Source organism: Falco biarmicus, chromosome 4 (assembly GCF_023638135.1).
Source record: "Falco biarmicus isolate bFalBia1 chromosome 4, bFalBia1.pri, whole genome shotgun sequence".
Taxonomy (NCBI): domain Eukaryota; kingdom Metazoa; phylum Chordata; class Aves; order Falconiformes; family Falconidae; genus Falco; species Falco biarmicus.
Genome location: NC_079291.1, coordinates 14733482 through 14754627, shown reverse-complemented (window position 1 = coordinate 14754627; position 21146 = coordinate 14733482). Strand labels below are relative to the sequence as shown.

Genomic DNA, 21146 nt, shown 5'->3' with positions numbered 1-21146 from the left:
TGGAAATCCATATTGGCATTTATTACAGATCAATTACTACAAAACAGGTTTTTTGGTTTTTGTTTTCCGGTAAGGTGTTCTGTAATAGGAAGCTTCGTGAAATCAAGATTTTGAGTAAAAGACCCTACCTTCTCAACAGGTCATGGATAGGGGAAGACAAGTTAAGTGAGAAATATTGGATAGGATAGGATTGGACAGGACAGTTTTTCAGTTGGAAGGGAACAGTGATCATCTCGTTCACCTGCCTGACCATTTCAGGGCTGACCAAAAGTTAAAGCATGCTGTTAAGGGCATTGTCCAAATGCCTCTTAAACACTGACCAGTTCAGGGCATCTATCACCTCTCTAGGAAGCCTGTTCCAGTGTTTGACTACTCTCCCAGTGAAGAAATTTTTCCTAATGCCCAGTCTAAACTTCCCCTAGTGCAGAAATGTGATTTTTAGCTTTTTTAGAATTTTTACGTAAGTTCTTAGTGGCAGATCCTGTTTGACCTCTAAAACCAAAGATTTGCTTCCCATTAAATGTTGCACAAGGCAGCTAGATGAACGTTCTTGAAGTGTGTATCGCTGAATGTATCTTGATCCTAGCCTGCAGGTATCTAGACACAGCAGTCACAACATTAAAGATTTTATTTAAGCTTGTGAAACATCTGCTTTTATAGTATAACATGGATATAGCACTAAAATTTAAACATCGTAAAGAAATACATGGCAAGCAAAAGTCATTTTCCTTAGAATGAAAGAATAGATCTCCCAAAACTTAAAAGCACAAGCAATATTTCAGTGTATTTAAATCTAAACTTTGTGAAAGTTTTCTGCCAAAGGATATTTAAAGCTCAGCTTTCCCCTGTTGGTTTTTTTGAGCACTGTCAAAAGCTGCTAACTCATGTTCCAAAATGGTCAGTCTGCAAAGCTAGTGGGGTACTCTACACAGAATTATTGAACATGTATAAGGAGGAAAAAACCAAACCAAAACCCAACAAGTATCCTGGACTTTTAATGCTTCACAACCCTCTCCCCTCCCCAACCACCCACATCAAACTTAAGATTTACAAGGTTCTGTAAAAATCACCTAAAATTCACAGACACATGCATACCAGATCACCCTGGTAGGTGGACACTTCCAATTGCTATAAAGACCTCTTGGCTGTCTCATTTATCTTGCCCTTGCAGGAAAGGTCATTATTACCACCTACAAGTGATTCAAAGAGACAGCTATCATGCCATGATGAAGTCTCTCCCATCTGTCTTGTCAAGCAAGTCAAAGAACTAAAATGTATGTGATAGACACAGAAAGCAATCTCTGTTACAAATACCTAGCACAGAAAAGCTAAGCGCAACCATTCTCGTTGAAACACCCAGATGCATTCTGATTTTAGCTGTGCTACCCTACTTCTAGATTAACACCACCACACTACAGATCAAACTGATGCAGCTGATCCAAATTTTAATGTTTCTAACTGGTTATGAGAATCTCATTTTTTACTGAATTTGAGATAAAGAATTTAATGGAATGAGGAAAGCATGCATTTATCCTTTTTATGATGATTAATGCTCACACTCATAAATACATTAAAGACACAGTCAAAAGGAATTGCTAATTTTTCCCGAGTTCTTCATTGGAGACACTTAAAATCAATGAAATACTCAAAAACTGTGTGGATGCAAGCACATATATGTACATGCGTGCATTGAATATTACAAACAGCATCTTGTAAAACTTCTTTACTGTCATTTCTATGTGTGCTTGGACAGATGGAAAGGATTCCTGTTTTGCTGAAGATTATGTCCCAGTGGTCTAAGCTAGCTCTTGCTGACTGTTAGCCATTTCTCTACCCTTCTGCTGTCTCTCCTTCCTTTCCCTGCTGACATTGCCAGTATTTCCTTTGTTGTTTTACCTTAAGGATGCTACACTGGAAGGTGCTTCATAAAACAGTATTTGCATCCTTGCACAAAGGATGACGAGTAACAGAAGGGAAGCAGGATGATAAATCTGAAGCAATGTAAGTGCCGAAACTGCTGAGAGTAGGTGGGCGTTAAGCCCTCGTGTGCATCTCAGCAGCCTATGACACTTCCACATCCAAGCTTCCTTTGCATGAACAATATTGCTTTTATTTTTAATGCTCTTAAAGTAGTTGAGCTCTCTGTCACTTGCACTAATTTCTTCTGCTTGTTGTACTCTGCCATTAGCATTTTCTTTCTTGCTACTATAATGTCATGCCATCATTTGGTTCTATTAAACTGGCATGGGAGGCAGTGACTTGCAGTTCAATAGAGAACAGTTGACACCAACAGTTAGATCAAGCAGCAGAACAAGAAAAACTTTCCATCACTAGTGGCCCTGGCAGTATTGACCACGTCCTTGATGACTTGTAGTGCAATCATTTTTAGCTCCAGTCTCAAGCCGTTCTATCACACTCTAGTCGCGTACCTGTCTGGCAGTCAATATCCCTCATTTTTTTGTACGGAGTTGAGGGGAGCTGGGGAAAAGATGAGTTTTGCTTTGCCACTAGTTGATAATCTTTTCAGAGTAACCTGACCGAATCTAAACTTGACGAAAACAAAACCTAAACCCAGATGTGCCCTTCTCATCTCCCCATCCTGTAGGAGTTCACTGTACAGCTTTGAGAAGGCCCTGAAAAGGCCATCAGAAGTCCATCTCTTTCACAGGCAAGCAAGATCTGGGACACTGGCTGAGTGACAGCGTGGGAGAAACAAGAGCCATCAGTGCCCAGCTATCAATGGCACTACTCAACCCTGACATTCCCAAGACCTTTGGCCTAAAAGTGAGCCCAGACCACTCATTACCACAAAGACTGGGGAAGAAAGCTATAACTTGTCTTGATATTTGATGAAAGACAAGTAAACCACAATAAACTGTGTTGTTAAGGAATTACTATTCCGTGCCTTAACATCAATAGCTTAATTTATGGGAGCTTGTTTAGAAAAAAAAAGAAAAGAAAAGAAAAGAAAAAGCTAAATTTCCTTAGAGTGAGCTTTGATTCTACTGACATTCTCCAATTTACCACACAGAGAAATACAGCCTCTCTTTTCGATTGTGCTAGGTAATTCAGAATATCAGATTTTTACTAACAAATTCAATCCACTGTCCTAATGTAGTTACAGATGTTATTCCTAATAATTTGTAATGCCTCATTTCTAGAGACAACTTGCCTGTAATCATGAGAAAGGAAGTTATTTTTCAAGGGTGAAATATTGTGGTCCAAATTGGAAATGGAAATACTTAAACCTTAAAATCCACACAAGATTCTGTAACAGTATCTATAACGGACACAAACTGATGACACTGCACAAACGGAAAAGTATTTTTTTCTTTAAAATCATCCTTGATATTTTTACTACAGAAAACCAAGATGATTAAAAGCTGATTAAAATTCATAGTACAAAATTTAACTCTGAAAGTAAGGAGAAAAGAAAGTTGAGAGGGGGAGTGTTTTGCTTAATTAAGCATCAAACGACACAAAAACAGTGATTCCTGTGTTATGACTGACAGAATGCTACAGATTTAATTTGCTTACCATATATATGACATACTAAAAATAGCACATATTTTAAAATATAAGATAAGCACATATTTGCTCAGGGAATAAAATGAAAATCTGTTTTAATATCTGATTCTCATAAGGTGAGACTCAAATAGCACAGAATATGAAACCTCTTCCCACCTACACGAATGATAAGCAACAGACACTAGCAGCAAAGTGAGAAAGTGCCTACTCTCTATGTACAATCTCTACAATGAATTAAGGGTTTTTTTATTTTTAAAATTCAGAGCTTAGAAAGATTTTTGAAGACCACTGTAGTAAAAAAATGCTGAAAAACTTATTGCTGAAATAACATTTTGATTTTTTTCCTTCCAAATTTTTTAATATAGATGAGTACACGAGAATAAGAAGATCATATACTTTATCTTTGTCTTCTGTTCTTCTTTACTGATAAAACCAAATTCTCATTACAAAGCCAAATAAGAGAGCCAGTCTGCTCCACATGTCTACTTCATGCTCATCACTCCCATCATGAAACAAGGCTAGCTGTGATTATAAAATAATTTTCTGCAATGACTATTGATTGTGGCCAAAAGGTATGATTTTTCAGGCCTGAATTTTGCAGGAAAACATTTTGAGACTGATAATTTTGCTTGGGAAATGTGGAAACCCTCAATATCACTTTATAGCATCTCTTACTATGTAAGAGATGTAAGACGACACAGACAAAACAAAGCAGTCTCACCTGCTGCAATACAGTGGATAAAAACTGCAGCTTTAAATGAAGATCAAAAGCCTTTTGTTTTTCCTAGATAGTGGGAAAGCAGTTAAATAAAAAGGCAGAAAAGTTATATTAACAGCTACAGAGGTTAACATTTCTATAGGTTCAGACTTACAGAGAACTTTAGGATGAACAGCAAGGATAAAGAAACTAGCAAATATAAAATATAATAAAAAATAATTTAACATCTATTGCTAGAATATTTTAAAGAAAGCAATGCCTGATTTATTTCGTTTGTGGGATTTAGAATAACAGATCTTATTAGGACAGATACTGCAAATGACATACCATTCTTAATAAAATGGAATAGGTGGGAAATACTGATTTCCACCATCACAAAACCAAGCGGCACTAGCAATAGAAAAATATTTTTGCAGCAGTGTTAAGAAAAAGAAAAGCCAGCTATCTTCATTTTTTGGGTCTACACTTCCAGTTTGGACACTGTGCATGTTTCTCGTTACAAAAGGGTCTGTACCTCACTTACGCCCCAGTCAGATGCTCATGTCCAAAACACCTGGGCTGAGTTCAGTAAGATGTCTTGTGCCAAATCACTTCCTACTGTTGCTGCTGTCCCTCTCCTGGACTTCACTGTCCCAAAACGAACAAGTAAATCCCCTCAAGTTCTCATCAACTTCTCCAGTGAGAAGTCAGTAGGCTTACCTTAATCCCCCTAATTTACTTAGGTCTATTTAAACAAAACCTTTTGCCTTGAAGTTATGACACAACCAGTCACCCTGTTGGCTGTGCTGTGACAGAAATATCCACCCGCTGAGGAGCAGTGTTTTCTTGAAACTGTTACAGATAGATCTGAAAGAGCCCATCTGCCAACTCTGCGCTGCTTACAGAAGAGGACAAGGAAATAGTAATTTTCTTGTTGCAGTCTAACCTGTAACACCCACACCCCCCCCCCCCCCTTTCTGTTACAGCAGTTTACACTAATCTTCACTGATTTTCTGTATCTGTAAAATGGCTTTTACGTTTTCTTCCTAAGTAAATAAATCTTCGGTGATCAGACAACTGAAAGATTCCCATTGCACGCATGCTGGACAGAGCTGGCTTGGGCATGCATGCACATCAAATCTGAGACTATGAGAATCTTGTTTACAAAGATGCTGCATTCCCCATGTGAAGCCAGCCGTAATCTCACCTATTCTGCACTTCTCCAGGTAGATTCAACAGGGCTTTGATTCTGTTGCTTAAACACATGCAGAAAAGGTGCAACCGGAAACAGCTTGAAGTATCTGAGGATTTTCAAAGCTGTCAGGTATCCCATGGACCTGAGAGATGCATGTTTCCTCTGGACTAGCATACTAAGGCCCTGTGGAATACCCTAGGGCATCTCAGATGGACTGTCTACATCCATACTAAGGCAACTGTATCGAGCCCAGAAAGTATCAGAACTGGAGGAACACAAACACCACTGCCTACACTTCTTAAAACTTGTTAAAAATAAATATTTATGGTCTTGAAGCAGCTATTTTTCTTGAAACTGAAGACTCAGATTTTCACAAAATAAAACTTAGGATCAACTTAATTTTCCATACTAAAGACCAATAAATAATAGTTAAAACATGTGAGAAATCTCCTGAATGGGACTTTTGTCCAGTAAACTACTTAATCCTCAGTTTAAAACTGAACATATGCTTGACTGCTTTCTTGAATCGAGAACTTCAAACTTTGGATCCATTAGCCCAATGTGAAGATTAAAGTCTCCTATCTCTTTTGGAAGAAAAAGCCACTATTTCACCTTCTTACCCATAATCTTTTTTTTCTGCTGTCATTCAAAATTCTGTGCCTAGATTATCTGCAGTTCATGCTGCCCACATTCAGTTTTCAATCCCGGACTTTGGAAGACTGCCCAGATAATTAACATCGTAATAAAAGTCATGATCCACCAAAACACAGGAATTATTCTGAGCATCTTGAATACAAAAATGTGAAACAACAGACGCAAATATCTTGTGAGTTGTTAACCCAGGAAGATGTAATTGTATTACACTGTTCAGCTTTATTAGCATAGTAGCTTTACTACATTGCTAATACTATACTTACACTATTACATTTTCTTTTTTAAGTCAGCCATGGGGTTCTGACTCCTTTAGGAACTTTTTCACTCAGTCGTTTCTAAAACTTTCAGGCATATGAGGCTGGATGGCCATTTCCTATTAACCCCTGCCTGGACCAACACACCACAAAATTTTCCAGGAGTTCAGGGAGTTGCAAGATAATTATCACAGAAACTACTACATCATGTTCTGTGAGGATGGTGCACGCACCAGCACAAATGATTCCTGAAAGCCCAGCCACCAGGAGACACGGGCTCTCTCGTTATTGTAGCACTGCTGTTACAACATTGCAGCCATCCCTACCATGATGCTTTAATGGGTCCATGATACACGGGACAGATTCACTGCCATGTGCACATCTAATGCCATTCTTCACCTCCATCAAGGCTGTGAGCATATTTCTCTCCAGTGACCATGTCCTGTGAGTCCCTGCTCACTGGACCTCCTTTACTGCACCCTGGCCACCCAATCCAAGGCCAGCCCCAGGCACAACCACCAGCAGATGCCACAGCAGGGAGCTGGCTGTCTCTGCTGCTGCAGTAATGTGCACACACATGCACAGCTGCTGGCGATTCCTCTTGATGAAGAGAGCTGCCAGGCAGATTTCCTAACAAGCGTCAATCTATCTCATTATACTGGTAGTTGAAAAGTGCTAATTTACTTGCTGAAAAATGTAAGATGTACTCTCAAAACAAAGATTATAGGCCTCTGGCACAAGTACACATGAAGATGATGCTTGTAGTACAGACTTTCCCCAAAATAAAGCTTTACAAAACCCAAGATGAATGTTTCCAGAGAATGAAGGCATAAATATTTTATGGAAAGAATATTTATGCTGTTATTCATACTGTCAAGGGACTTGGGAGGTTTCACTTAGGGAACAGGATCCCACTGTGCTACTTACCAAACTTACTCACAGGTTGCCATTCAGAAAGGAGCTGTTGTGTGCCTAGTCATGTAACAACGTCAACAGAAAACAGCAGGATTTAAACAAATTACTAAGCCTTGGTTGTAAGTCTCTGAGCAGAAGTAAATGCACAAAGGGATTAAAAGAAGTTCCTCAAGTACACAGCACCTTGCATCAAGCTAACGCAAAGAGCAGAAAAACTCAATGTTACTACTAAAGTTTAACTCACTCATTTGCATATCTTAAGCAAGGAAGAGTACAAAGTAAAAGGCAAGAAGAATAAAAACACATGTAAGGTTTTAACAACTGTTCCAGTTTTTATGCTATGTGGGGCAATTTGCAAAAATGGCAGAGGCTATTCTGTTTTTTAAACAGTATCTCTCTGGTTTCTGATAAAGCCGTCACAGTGACAGACTGCACTCAAAACACAGTCTGCATTAGACACTGCTGAAACTGCCTTCCAGGATGTAATTCTGGGGTATACCGTGAAATATATACCCAGCCCATTCAACTTCATGAAAGCACTAAAAGAGAAAGAGAGAGGACAGAGGAAAGCGATAACTAAATACATCCCATTTATTATGCTTGCCACTCTCAGGATCATTGTCATTAAGATACTTCAAAGAGGATTTATTTTTTTCTTTATGTTATTTAGTTAGGGCTAGGGTCTTGGGGGGTGAAGCACTCCCCTCCCTCCAAAAATAACCACAAACACAAACACCAAGGCAGAAAGAACTGTACAAATCACTGTGCTAGTACGAGATGCTTCACTAACCCAACAGTTGCACAATGCAATTTTTGGTCTGTTTACATCTGAAGTTTAAAGGGGCCAAAGGCTAAATCTACCCTGAGCACAGTGGACTCCATGGCCTTTCATTGCACAGCTGAGACAAGCAGGCTTTTCAGGGGTCTGCATACCGCTGAAAAACCTGAACTACTTCTGTAGCTTAATAAGCACAAAATGTTATCTATAAAAACAAGTCTGCTGTAGGATTATATTTTAGAGAGCTGTGAATCATTAGGCAATCACAAACTTAGATATGTTAAAAATTATTGTGCTGCAGCAGATTCAAGTCTAAGGTATAAAATTAACTTGCGTTGAGTAATACCTGCCTAAATCCTCAGGTATCTCACATGAACAAAATAATTAACTCAAAGGTCAGCATTTTCAAACTTGTATCTTAAAGGCTCAAAAGCTCAGTTTGAAGTGAGAACCGAGAACACATAAAAGCCCAGCTTCAGCCAACTCCCCAGTCAAGATATGCCAATACCTGCCATTGCTTCAGATCTTAATATACTAAATACCCTTTTTAAAGCATCAGCTCAACATGTGATTATGTCATGTTCCCAGATTCCATTAAACGCAGAAGTCCAGATTTCTAAAGGTGCAGGCACGTGAAAGTCAGATTTTCATGAGCACTAGGTACATAATTTTCACTGATTCAATAAAAAATATATGCTTTTTAAAGCTTATTCTATGGTCAGTGGTACTATAACTAGAAATTCCCTGTGACTTAAGGTTGCTAATGTGTTCCAAAATGAGCTTGTGAGAATAGAAGACTAAGAGCTAATAAAGACAAGCAGCATGTCTAGAATATAAGCAAGATGGCTAAAGTACAGAATTTAACTTGTGTTCAGGAGCTCAAAGCAGATTGTAGGCACTTGAGCTCTCATTTTAATGGCCGAGAATTGTGCTTCTGTATACCTAATATGAAACTTGATGCCCAGGTCAGAAGTCTAGGTGGTCTGGCTGAGAATGTTAAGTGCCAGTCTGAAAGATCTGTAATTCCCTACATATGCGTTCTCCAAAATTCAGGCTTCTTAAAGAGACAGCATATTGGGACATCTGGCTTTTAAGGCATCTAAAATTACTGGTTCCCTGAAAATTTTTTTATATGCTTGTCTGCATTGAGACATGCCATCTGTTCATCTTAATTTTATTCCATATTTTGAGTTCAGCTATGTCTTTATATTTTAAGTCACCATAGCCACAACTGGCATTATATACACTGTCATCTTCAGTATTTCACTGTAAGGTGTTGGTCAGCCACCTTTCCAAAGAGAAAGAACACATCGGATTTTAAATCACCTTTAAGGACAGCTGTCAAGAATAAGAATGAAAGCAGCCTGCTTGTTTCTCTACAGCTGAAGCAAGTTCCACTATCAATTCTGGTGAAGTCATGACCATGAATAGTATTGGGATATTTTGGTTTCTTTATTATAGACAGAAAGATTATATACTGCGACTGTGAATGACTAAGAATTTTTTTTCATCCAAAACCAATAGCAAATTAGGGAATCCAAGCATTCCCTTTTTGCTGAACAAATGTATGTCTTTTATTTTTTTACACTTAAGGAAATTTTACTGAGAAAAAAATTAATCTTTATTTTAAATAAGTGACATGCAAATGTTAAAGAAATAATAAAATTAGAGGAGGAAAACCCAAGTAACATACTTTGTAGATGCATGCAGATGAATAAGTACACCACAGAACACACATCTGCCATTTTCTGTGCTCAGTTCACCATACAGGAGCGTGTCAGAAAGGCCTATTCACAGCCTTTAATTCTAATTTAATTGCATCATGTTAGACCCTAGCTAGCCTATATATCCTGTTGAATAATTTGATATTGCTGGTTTGCCTTTATAAACCAAAGGCAAGCTGAACTGAATGCTGCTAGCAAGCACTGCCAATAAAGCTTTTATTTGATTTCCTCACAAAGGTGTGTACATCACAGGGGTATCTGCATACATGATGACAAAGGTACTTACACTGCTGTGTAGTCCATGGCTAAATAACTCAGAATCAGAGAGTCAGAGGATACTTAAGTTTGGAAAGGACCTCTGGAGATCATCTAGTCCAAGCCTTCTGCTCAAAGCAGGGTCAACTAGATCAGGTTGCCCAGTATCCTGTGTCCAGTGAAAGTTAAGATTATCTCCCAGGGATACAGACTCTACAATCTCTCTGGGAAACCTATTCCAGCATTTGACCACCCTAACAACGTAAAGGCTTTTTATGTTTAGATAGAATTTCTTTTATTTCAGTTTGTGCCCACTGCTTGCAGTCCTGTCACTAGGCATGGGTGAGAAGAGTCTGATTCCCACTTCTTTATTTCCCACCTCAGACACCTTCCCCCTCCATCGGGTATTTACAAACATCGAAGAGATCCTCCCTGAGCCTTCTCTGTCCTAGGCTAGACAACTCCAGCTCTCAGCCTCTCCTTATACAACAGATGCCCCAATCTTTCAGTCATCTCTGTGGCCCCTTCATTGAACTCACTTCAGTATATTCATGTGTCCCTTGTACCAGGAAGCCCTGAACAGGACACAGCACTCCAGAAGTGGCCTCACCACTGTTGAACAGAGGGGAATAATCACCTCCCTCAGTCTGCTGGATGCTGGTGACCTTCTTTTCTGCAAGTGCACATTGCTGGCTTATGTTTAACCTGGTGCCTACCAGGACCCCTACGTCCTTTTCTGCCAAGCTGTTTCCCAGCCAGATGGCCTCCAGCCAAGCATGGGTGATTGGGGCAATTGCTTCCCAGGTGCAGGATTTTGCATTTCCCTTTGTTGAACTTCATGAGGTTCTGTTGGCCCATCTCTCCAGCCTGTCAAGATCCTCTGAATAACAACAGAACATGTATCAACCGCTCCTCCAGATTTAGGGTACACTCTGTCTTATTGTCTCTGTCAATAGTGAAGCCATTAAACAGGACCGGGCCCAGTATTGACCACTGGGGTACACCACTACTGAATGGCCTCCAGCTGGATTTCAAGCCTCTGATCACAACCTTTTTGGCCCAGCAATTCAGGCAATTTTCAGTCCACCTCACTGACTACTTAGCCAGCCCTTACTTGCTCAATTTGTCTCTGAGGATGTTATGCGAGACAGTGTTGAAAGCCTTGTTAAAGTCAAAATAAACAATATTCAGTGCTTTGAATGCCTTAGATTACCACAAACTTTCAAAGATGAACAGTGGCCTCAATGACATGGGCCGGTTCCCTCAGCTCTTCTGAGCATATCCCCATCGGGTGCCATGTACACGTGTACATCCCATTTGTTGAAATATTGGCTAACCTGATCCTCCTCTACCAAGGGTAAGTCTTCACTGCTCCAGACTTTCCAACAGGTCTCAGGGTCTGCGATGCTTGAGGGCAAATCTTAACTGTAAACTGAGGTGAAAACAATGTCGTGTAACAGCCTTTTCCATGTTCTGTGTCACCAGGTCACTGCAGTAGTGAGCCCCGCTTTCCCTCATCTGCCTTTTGCTGCTGATACAGCTGTAAAAGCCTGTCTTACCTCTCTTCATGTCCCTCACCAGATTCAATTCCAGGCAGGCACGGGTTTTCCCCCACACTTGGACAGCACCTCTATTGTCCACCTGGGTCACCTGATACTGCTTCCACCTCCCGGTGCATCAGTTCTTTACGTAATTTGAGCAAAAAGAACAGATTTCCTTTAGAGAGTTGTCCACACCTAGCTCAGCTGCTGTGCAGACAAGACACCAAGAGGCCAGTCAAGACACACAGCAGACAAGAACGAGCCTAAGTGGATCGAAGGGTGTGTTTGACTGGCAAGGGGCAGTGCTGGGCTTCTACAGCACCAAATTCAAGCATATCACATGATCTGAAGAGAAATTCAGAGGTAGAAAGGGAAGAGAGCAGGTGCCAAGTCCTGTGGAGTCACACTGAAATCAGGTAAGGGTGAAACGGCACAAACGGAGGTTCTCATGCATCATCAGAACTGGCACTGGATTTCAGTTTCATTGGAATATGTTACTTTTCACAGAGGCCTATTAGCTGACAGAGTAACCAGGTTGGAGAGCTTTAAAGAAGCACAAAATACTCAAATAGAGGAGCAAAAGAAGAATCTATGACACCAGAACGAACTACATGATACTAAGAAGAGAGATGTAAATAAAAGGACTGAAAAACCACTTAAACCAGCTGGTTAGCAAGGACAAAAAAGGGAACTGGAACTTTTTAAATAAAAATGTACAAGTTGATTCTCCGTCAGCATAAACTGACATAATTCGATTATTATCAGTCACTTAACAGGTTTGTTACGCAGGCCGAGTTCACTGCTTTGAATTGATGCTGTAAGCTCAGAATACACACCTTAATTGAAGTTCTACCTGCACAAGGGTTGCAGGCTCAGACCCAGTGTAAAGGACCTTGGATTCTTTAAAGCAAATATGTTTAATTTTCTAAGCACATGTTTCTCTTTCTAGATTCTAACTTCTACAAGACTGTCCCCACTCCTCTACAATGACCACTTACCTTCTTTAATTCTTCCTGAATGCTTCTGCCATTCTCCTCTGAGGACATACTCTCCTTCTGGTTTTCAGGGTCTGTTCTAGATTCTGATTCTTGTTCTTCACCAGAAGATGTTTCCTTGTCACTCATTTTAGCAGCAAGCTGAAATAACCTGGATTTAACGTCCTCCTCCCGAAGATCAGGCTTGATATTATGACACTGATCCTCGCAGCTTATATCCGTTTCTGATAAATCATCAAAATCCTACAAAGAAATTAGAAGAATGGTATAATTACTGTATAGGCACAGAAAGAAAAACAAACAGCCTCCTAGAAAAGTATAGGTATGATCACTCTGCATGGAAGCTAGAAAGAAAGCATGCTAAGCGTGCCAATAAAAAACCCCACCATACCTTTTATAGAGGAAAGCCAATAAACCCACACTTGCTGGATGATATTTATCATTCCTGCTTACTTTTATATTACATAAAAAGGAACTATCAAAATCATTATGTATCTGTGTGCAACCAATAAAATATGCTACGTGGCATTTCCCATTCTCAGCACTGCACTACCATCATTCTCAGGCATTGGTACAGATAAAGAAAGCGAAGTGTGGGAATGAAAAGTTGTGACCTAGCAGTTGTGTCCAGTTTTCAGTCAGAAGCTGTGCTCCAGTTCCCTGACTGCTTGGTCTTGAGCATTATCTGTGTTCTTCTTAAAGACTACTGGAAACAAGTTTTGAAAAATCTGCACATGATGGTGCTCAAGATTTTCAGCTTTCCCAGCGATTGTTTACATAGGTGGATCCTCTACAGTGATGACTGTTTTCCAAAGGTCAATCTCCTTGGAACAAGTTCCATCTCTAGGAGCACCTTCTTTTCTTACTCTTGGATCACTGAAGGTGGGGAGTACTCAGAGGCTCAGTTAAGTACAGTGGGTGCTCCAGGCTCCACCACAAGTCCCTTACTTTGGAGGCTGAACAGAACAAAAGCAAAATCTGTTTGCAAGTCTGTTTAGCAGGGTGCCTGCCCAACATTTAATGATGTGAAAAGGGGGATATTTTTGTCAGACGTTGCTGGAAACACGAAAATACCTCACGGTTGTTCCAAAAACTAATGTCCAGATACATACCAACTCATTTTCTGGATCTGTGCTATCTGATTAGGAACTAATTTCCCCTGATTTCCACTACAGTCCACTGAGACAGACAGACACCTCCCAGAACAACCTGCTCCAGCTAGAGCATTAACTGCATTCTGGAAACATTCTTCTCTCCCTGCTGACTGCTAAGAGAAAGAATCATTAGATGGTTTGTTTAGTGCTTCAGTCAAGCCCATAAAGCAAGGTAGGAATTAGGTGGTTTTAGAAGTGATGAATTCTTTGAAATGGAGCATAATTGTTACAAAACCACCCAGAAGGAGGCTATGAAGAAGGCAGCCTGGGACCAGAAGCGGTAGGCACATCTCAGCAGGTCTAAGAGGATGATTTGGAGCAATTCTCAGATAGGACATTATTCCTATTACACCCTCCTACCGTGACAGGACCAGACACTGCTGGAGAGACTAAAAGCTGTGTTCTCTCTGCCATTCATTTGAAAGTACACAAACAGGAGATTTGCTCTGCACAGCTCTCTGCAGCTGCAGCAGCAGTATACATGTACAGACCAGTTACCTCCAGTTCTCAGAGGAAATGTTAACTGACAACTCCCTCACAAATCCCACCCACCAAACCACTCTTAATGGACTGACACATCGTGTTTGTAATGCCAGTACTGCATCTCTCATACGGAAAACTGTACTGTAGTATCTAGCACTTTCACAGCTTTCTGGACAATTTTTGTCTGCAGTTACCTGTGAATCGATTACACAACTGAATTACTGCTTTTTAGCTCACCTTAAGGATGCAGAAGGCCCTTTTAGAAAAACAGGATCTGAAAGTACATGACTAGCTATAATAGAAGGGAAACCATGGGCTTATGCTGAAATGTATTCTTTTCCCAAACAATCAGCTTCTGCAGAATAAAAAGCCTTTTCTGCCAAATGACATTCAAGGCTGTTCTGAATAAGATCAAGTTTTCAAGTTAGTGTGGTTCCACTTTAGTTTTGTAATAGGTTATGATATGCTTTTATATACATGTGGAAGACTGCTGTCATTTCCCTGTGATGATGGTGCTTCCTCAAATTGTAAGAAGAGATTTTTTTCCAGACATATCTTACATGTCATTCAACAACTCATTATGTCTGCCCAACAATCTGCTAATGAAAACTACTCACATTCTCCTAAACTACTATAAAAAAACTCTGAAAGTTGTACTGAGTCAATCTGTTCATCAATTTGTACCCAGAAGAGAAAGAATCATAATTTATGGGATAAACATATCATATTTATAGGATAGAAAGCACACCAAAACCATGCGCTTGTAATTTAGGAGAATACAGTTTAGTGGAGATAATGTCTCATTAAACCAGCTATTTACAGTTAGGTATCTAGTCTAAGCTAATTACTAGATTCCTTCTTTACTTGAGTTACCTCCATTTATTTTAATAGGTACCTCCAAAAACCTACTCTCATCTATCAAAAAATGTGGTTTAGGATTACAAGACTTGCTAGTGAGCTCTGACAGCTCTGCACCTGGGGCGTGGGCTTCCTTGAGCAGTGTCTAGGCAGGAAGAGTACGGCTTACCTTGGGGTCAGGTCTGCAAGGAAGAGAAGAAAACCCCATTCTATGCAGTCATTTGAGCAGATCAAGCTTGTAAAGACAAGTTTGCTATTGTTTCAATAAGCTGACAAGTACGGGTACAAAATCTAGTGGAGCAGTGAGTGGGGCTGGCAGTCCGGAGGGGCAGGTTTTCTCATGTTTCCATCTCACTGCCGTGCCACGGAATACTGACAGACTTTACTGTGCAGCAAGACATGCATGATGCCTCTGAGGGCTTCTTACAAGTACTTGCTCAGCTTTCAACTGCTTAGCAGCGATATTGGAGTTGCAATACACACATACCCCCACAGAAAGGACCACAGGCTAATTTAATGAATCCATACTGACAACAGCAGAGTCATGATTCCTCTTAATCCTGAAAAAAATACCAGTCTACCCAGGATCACACATGGCAGCACCTTTTAGGCTGATCTCTACTGCCTCTACCCAAAGCTCAGTGAAATCCTGTAAAGCCCTGCAGCTGACTTCCCATGTATTCTGGAAGAAGACATGGCAGGGCAATATTGCTAAGTTGCCCAGATTCAGCAGGACAAGAAATCTAGAGTGTAGTTTTATGAAACAAGGTGAGCTAATGTAACAGCCTAGTGCTGCTGAAAGAGGGTCACCCTCCACCTTCCTGTCTTTACTCGGTTGTAACGAGTTGTGTAGGCTTGGCAAAGGGGTCCAAATGGGGCTAGCGCTTACAAAGGAGAGATACTGGACCATGCTGGAAGCAGGTGGAGGGAAGGCACGAAGGCAGAGAGGAAGGAGGTATCCCTCTCTCAGCAGCAGCAAGTGCTGTGTTACCTTAGCCACACGTCACACCGTTGCTGAAACACTCCCAATTCAAGCCTATGCTTTACACATACAAAAGACTTTTCCTAGCTGGGAAACTTAAACAGCTTTTTGCTACATTTGTCAGCACAGGTGAAAGTCAAGAGCTGCCTCGGCATCCCTAGGGTTTCATACCACAATAGCTACATTTGTGTTACGAATACACATAATTTCTTGGGGGAGGACTCACCTTGAGGTTATTGCTTTTATTACAGCTGGATTCAGGTATGTTTATTATCCACCTTTCTGCTTTCCAATCTCCTTACAATAAGCAGGTGGAGTATTTACTTTGGCAAGAATTATTAGTTCCTGCTCACACACAGAGATAATGATACCCTATAATACTACACTTTGTGGTTTCCGTTTCTAGTAGCTTGGCTTGTGTGTTGAGCTTTTCCGATGGTGGTAGTGAACTGTTTGTGAGGAGATCGTGCCTCTTCCATGGATTAACGAATTAAAAAAAAAAGTATCAGATGCCATGACAACAATAAAAAGTAATAAATGCATTGAAAGGTCCTATTATTATTTATTTAATAGATACTATCTTAAATGTCATTATTCTTTACTGTTCACACTTTGGCTCCATCTGGTAAGTTTAATGACATCTTTGTGTTCGTATAAAACACTGTATAAATTCCCATTTGCATCTGCCAGCAACACATAATACTAACATCTGCAAACAAGAATATAGGGCTACCACTTTATCTGAAAAGAGAGCTTCAGTGAGGGCCTGGCAGATTAACACAACCACAAACCCAGTCCCACTAAAAGAAAGCCAAATGTTTCTATGCAAGCAAAAGTCCTTTAGCAGACAGTGAACTAGGAAATACACCTTTCCTCATACACACTGTTCATCTCCTTGCAGGCAAATGGCCGATAACTCAATGTAAGCCTAGCAAACAAAACAAACAAACAAACAAACAAAACAACAACAACAAAGCCCCAAAATACAGCAAGGAAGCAAAGTACTGGCTTGGAGGCTCCAGAACCAAACCCATGTTATACTATAAACTCTTGAGAGGAAGCTCCATTCATACAGAAAACCAAAAATCAGAAACTACATTTTTTAGAAGACACAAATGGTGAGGTTTGCAGGCAGTTTCTCAGCCAGAGCGGGTGCAATTTCAGAGCAGCTATTTTCAGTAAATACATCCCAAGCGCCATCCCGTGGGGACCGGCAGTCTGACAGCACTCCCCCCTTACCTGGCCGCCGGGCAGGGGGCTCTCATTAACAGGTGGGGTCTCCTGATCAAAAAAGCAAACTCACAATGAGGGCACTTCCGTCACTTGAAGCAATTAAGCCACTCCGCTTTCCATCAGAAATGTAAGAACTGCAGCTACACTAAGCAACATCTCCTCCTCTCAAAGAGATAATGAAAGCCAATACATTGGTATTATTATTAGTAGTAAGATAAATTATTAAAATATTATTAATAATGAAAGCAGAGAGAGATTGGTGGTTTGAGCACCAATTTCTTGTAAAAAGTTACAATTTAAAAAATAATCATCATCAAGAGTAAAGTTGCACTTCCCAGTTAATTTTCCAAAGGAATATACATGTGGTACATAAGTAATCAGGTTATCAGAAATTCATTACAGTAGAACGATGGTTTTATCAGGCAGTTTTCATGTCTTGCTTCACGTACTTCCTTTATGACTGTGTTTACAGCATGTCTACAGGCAACCCAGTAAAGCAGGTTGGTTTTTTACGTATGATTAAGTGGCAAAAAACTCTCCCCAAATACAGTACATCTGGATATCTGTTCTGAGGTTTCCCTTTTTAAATCACTCCAGACTTTGAGTTCTCTCTCAGCCACAAAGTCAGCATTCCAGGGTTGACTTTAAAATACATTTAAAAAAGAATGCCACAGCATTATCCTAATCTAGGTACATGATCTAGATTAAAAAAATACCTAATTTTAAATAGAAATTCAGTTGTGAGTTATGAAATGACCACAGTTGTTCCACAACGTAATTGCTTATAATTCTCTAGACTTGGGGCAGGGAGAGAGGAAAGGGCCTATTTTCATTTCACTGTGAGTCTTGGAGAGCGGAAAACAAAAAACCCAGCCTTCACTATTAGAAGATTTAAAAAGAACCCCCAACTTTTAGACTGCTAAACTGAAATCCTGTTCTACAATGTTGATGAAAACATCATGGTTAACAAATTATCATCTTATCATTACAATGCAGTAAAATAAGGTCATTGCAATGCAGTAAAGTACAGAAAAAGTATGTTTCTTCACCACAATTTACATACAATCAGTTGTTCAGTGTCTAATGTCTAGATGCAACATGGTTGCATCTTCTAAAGAGCATTTGGTATGGTTTCTGCAAATTCTCTATAATCTCAGCACATGAAAATCTATACCTGGTTTAAGACCCCACAATGAAGCTTTGTTAAGTTTATGCAGTTCTTCACACACCTACACTATTGGTTTTGTACAAACTGTTTACACGTAGGCCTCTCTGTCGCAGCCTCAATCATTTTACCAAGATTAGTATGTTACTCTGGGGATCATACAAAACACTGACATCCTTTTCATCTTATTTTCCTAAGCAATGTAAATTATGTCTGGCTAATTTATTTTCATACCTCAAATCATATTCCTTATGCTCACGATCATTTTAATTGCTTCCTAGAATTATTCACCCATGCAACATCCTTGCTATAAACTGTAGCAGCCAGTCCATTCCTGCTCCCCAGCAGTGCTTGTGTACCGGAGGCTGGAGGAACAATTCTCCAAATGTGGGCACCAGCTGTCAAACCAGCCACCGGGGCGCACGTGTGTGTGTGTTCAAACAAAAACCAAATGTATACAAACCCACCCATACATAAACTTCCTAGGGAGAATTTAATTGCTTTGAAAACAGTAGTGGGATCTGGAGGCAGCGTGCCCCTGCCTGCCCCACCGTGACTGTGAGAGTAGAGAGCAGGAACAGTCTCTTTTAGCCTAAAGGGTGAAAAGAAGGGGAGAGTGGGTGAGAAACCCAAACATTGCATTTTGTGCACAACAGAGAGGTACAAACAACACTTAAGAGACAAAGCAACTCACAAGAAAGTTGGAAAGAGCAATCATTCTCCGCAACAGCTTGCACTTTGAAGCACACACGAAGCTGCTGAAGGAGGATGCAGTTATGTATATCTGGAAGCACCCTGCCTTTCTGACCTCCGCTGGATGAAAGTGGGGGAGGTTTAGAATGGGTATTAGGGAAAATTTCTTCACTGAAAGGTTTATCAAGCACTGGAACAGGCTGCCAGGGAAGTAGTTGAGTCACCATCCCTGGAGGTATTTAAAAGACCTGCAGATGTGGAGCTTAGGGACATGGTTTAGTGGTGGACTTGGCAGAGTTAGGCTTACGGTTGGGCTTGATGATCTTAAAGATCTTTTCCAACCTAAATGATTCTATGATTCTATAATGTATCCAGGACCTTCCCTGTAAAGTCTGATCTTCTATACTCTGCAGAGCAGTAGTAACTTGAAAGGTACAATATGAACACAGGCACACTTAGAACAAACACACAAAGCCAGACAGGGAAATGCAGAAGTCTACAGTAAAAAATATGGTCTTCGTACAGTCCCTAGAAAGTCCTGTAATTCTGCCTGATGTTCTAAGAAGTCATTAGTTGTCACTGATGTATTGTTAGAGCACATTATCACATATAACTCCCCTTCAACAACTGTAGATTATAAATATATGAAGATAAGAGTATAAATGAGTCAGTACAAAACACCCGAAACACCTGTCTCCTAAAAGAGATGGAATAGATACAGATAAGCAATAGTTTACCCAGCATTAAAAACCTGCTGAAATCCTAGAGTCCTAATCTTGATTTATGATCAGCTGTACCGATTTCTGAAGGAAATACAGGCTAGCAGCATAAGTGAAGAAAAACAATTCCAAGCATCCTACAATTGCTCAGATGGCTTTGAAGACCGGGTCAGGTTGCCTGTAGTCAGAGGCATAGCGAGAAGACAGCACTTAGCTCCTTGCTTCAGGCTTACTGTTACTCTGCTGCAGCAATGACGCAGCTCCAGGATTAACAGGGATAGGGCGTGGGAAATGGAACTGGGCAAGGGGTCAGTATTCTCATCCAGCTGGGTAATTAGAGTTAGAAGAAGTGTTCTTGTACTGCAAAAAATATCTGGGGGGACAACTGGATCCCTTACATAACACCAGTTCCAGACAGAGAAGACTTGGCTTTCTGGTTATTCCACACTTTTTGTTTTAAAGAAAAGTTTGAGGAGTACACAGCTGTTTGGTTTTGTTTTTTTTTTTCCTTTTTAGTCAATTGACAAATTATTTAAATGGAAGTAGTTTGCAAACACTTACCCTAACACATCAGAACTCATAATCAAGTGACCAATTAAGAGCAGTATCACTTGGACTGTATTTCAAAAAAACCCCTTTCTGAATTTCTTCTGCTCTGTTGTAGTCGGAGTCCAACTCAGTCAGCCTCACACGGGGCACCAATTGCTGCAGCACAATCAAACTAGTAGGCTGCAACAAGGCTTTACCGTTGGTCAGATTGAACTGTCTGCACTGTATCTCCTTCCTCCAGAGGTCAGACCACACTGCTCCTCCTACGGCTGACCCCTGGAGGAAGGAGATACAGCATAGACAGTAGAACCTGACCAACGGTAAAGCCTTGTTGCAGCCTACTAGTTTGATTGTGCTGCAACACTGCTCATTATCTTTACCCCTTAGCAGGACATTTGCAAACAGCACACAGAAGATTCCCAGGCATATGAGCTATTTCTTATTCCAAGAATTCCGAGAGTTAAACACCCTCCCAATGCAACAAACAGGTGATTAGTGAATAATTGTTAGTGTTGGCAAATCCTGACCTTTTTTTTTTTTTTTTTTTAGAGCACTGTATTTTACAGTATTAACAATGTCGTTGACGAGATGGAAGTGGCATATTTGAGAAAGAGGCAAAGCCTTTTCATGGTATATGTAACACTGAAAGACGCAAAGCCTTTTCATGGTTTATGTAACACTTTACCTCTGCTTCTTCTCAGTTGGGAGGCATGAGGAAGATAAAGCTTGCAAGAACACTCCACCTCCCACTCATGATTCACACGTTATTGCCAC

General features: G+C 40.3%; 1 protein-coding gene across 6 annotated transcripts in view; it reads right to left on the bottom strand.

Annotated features, from left to right (window-relative positions):
• Nucleotides 1-21146, bottom strand: part of MYRIP (myosin VIIA and Rab interacting protein) — a 237312-nt gene that overhangs the window by 12317 nt on the left and 203849 nt on the right. For 5 of the 6 annotated variants that reach the window (XR_008821849.1, XM_056338716.1, XM_056338714.1 and 2 more), the window contains one exon: nucleotides 12540-12779. Coding sequence is in view for 5 of the 6 variants with exons in the window: in XM_056338716.1 (XP_056194691.1) it covers nucleotides 12540-12779 (240 nt within the window). In the remaining variant the exon portion in view is untranslated. Of the gene's footprint in view, nucleotides 1-4249; nucleotides 4313-12539; nucleotides 12780-21146 lie in introns of all 6 variants that reach the window. The other variant, XM_056338718.1, reaches the window with a different exon arrangement.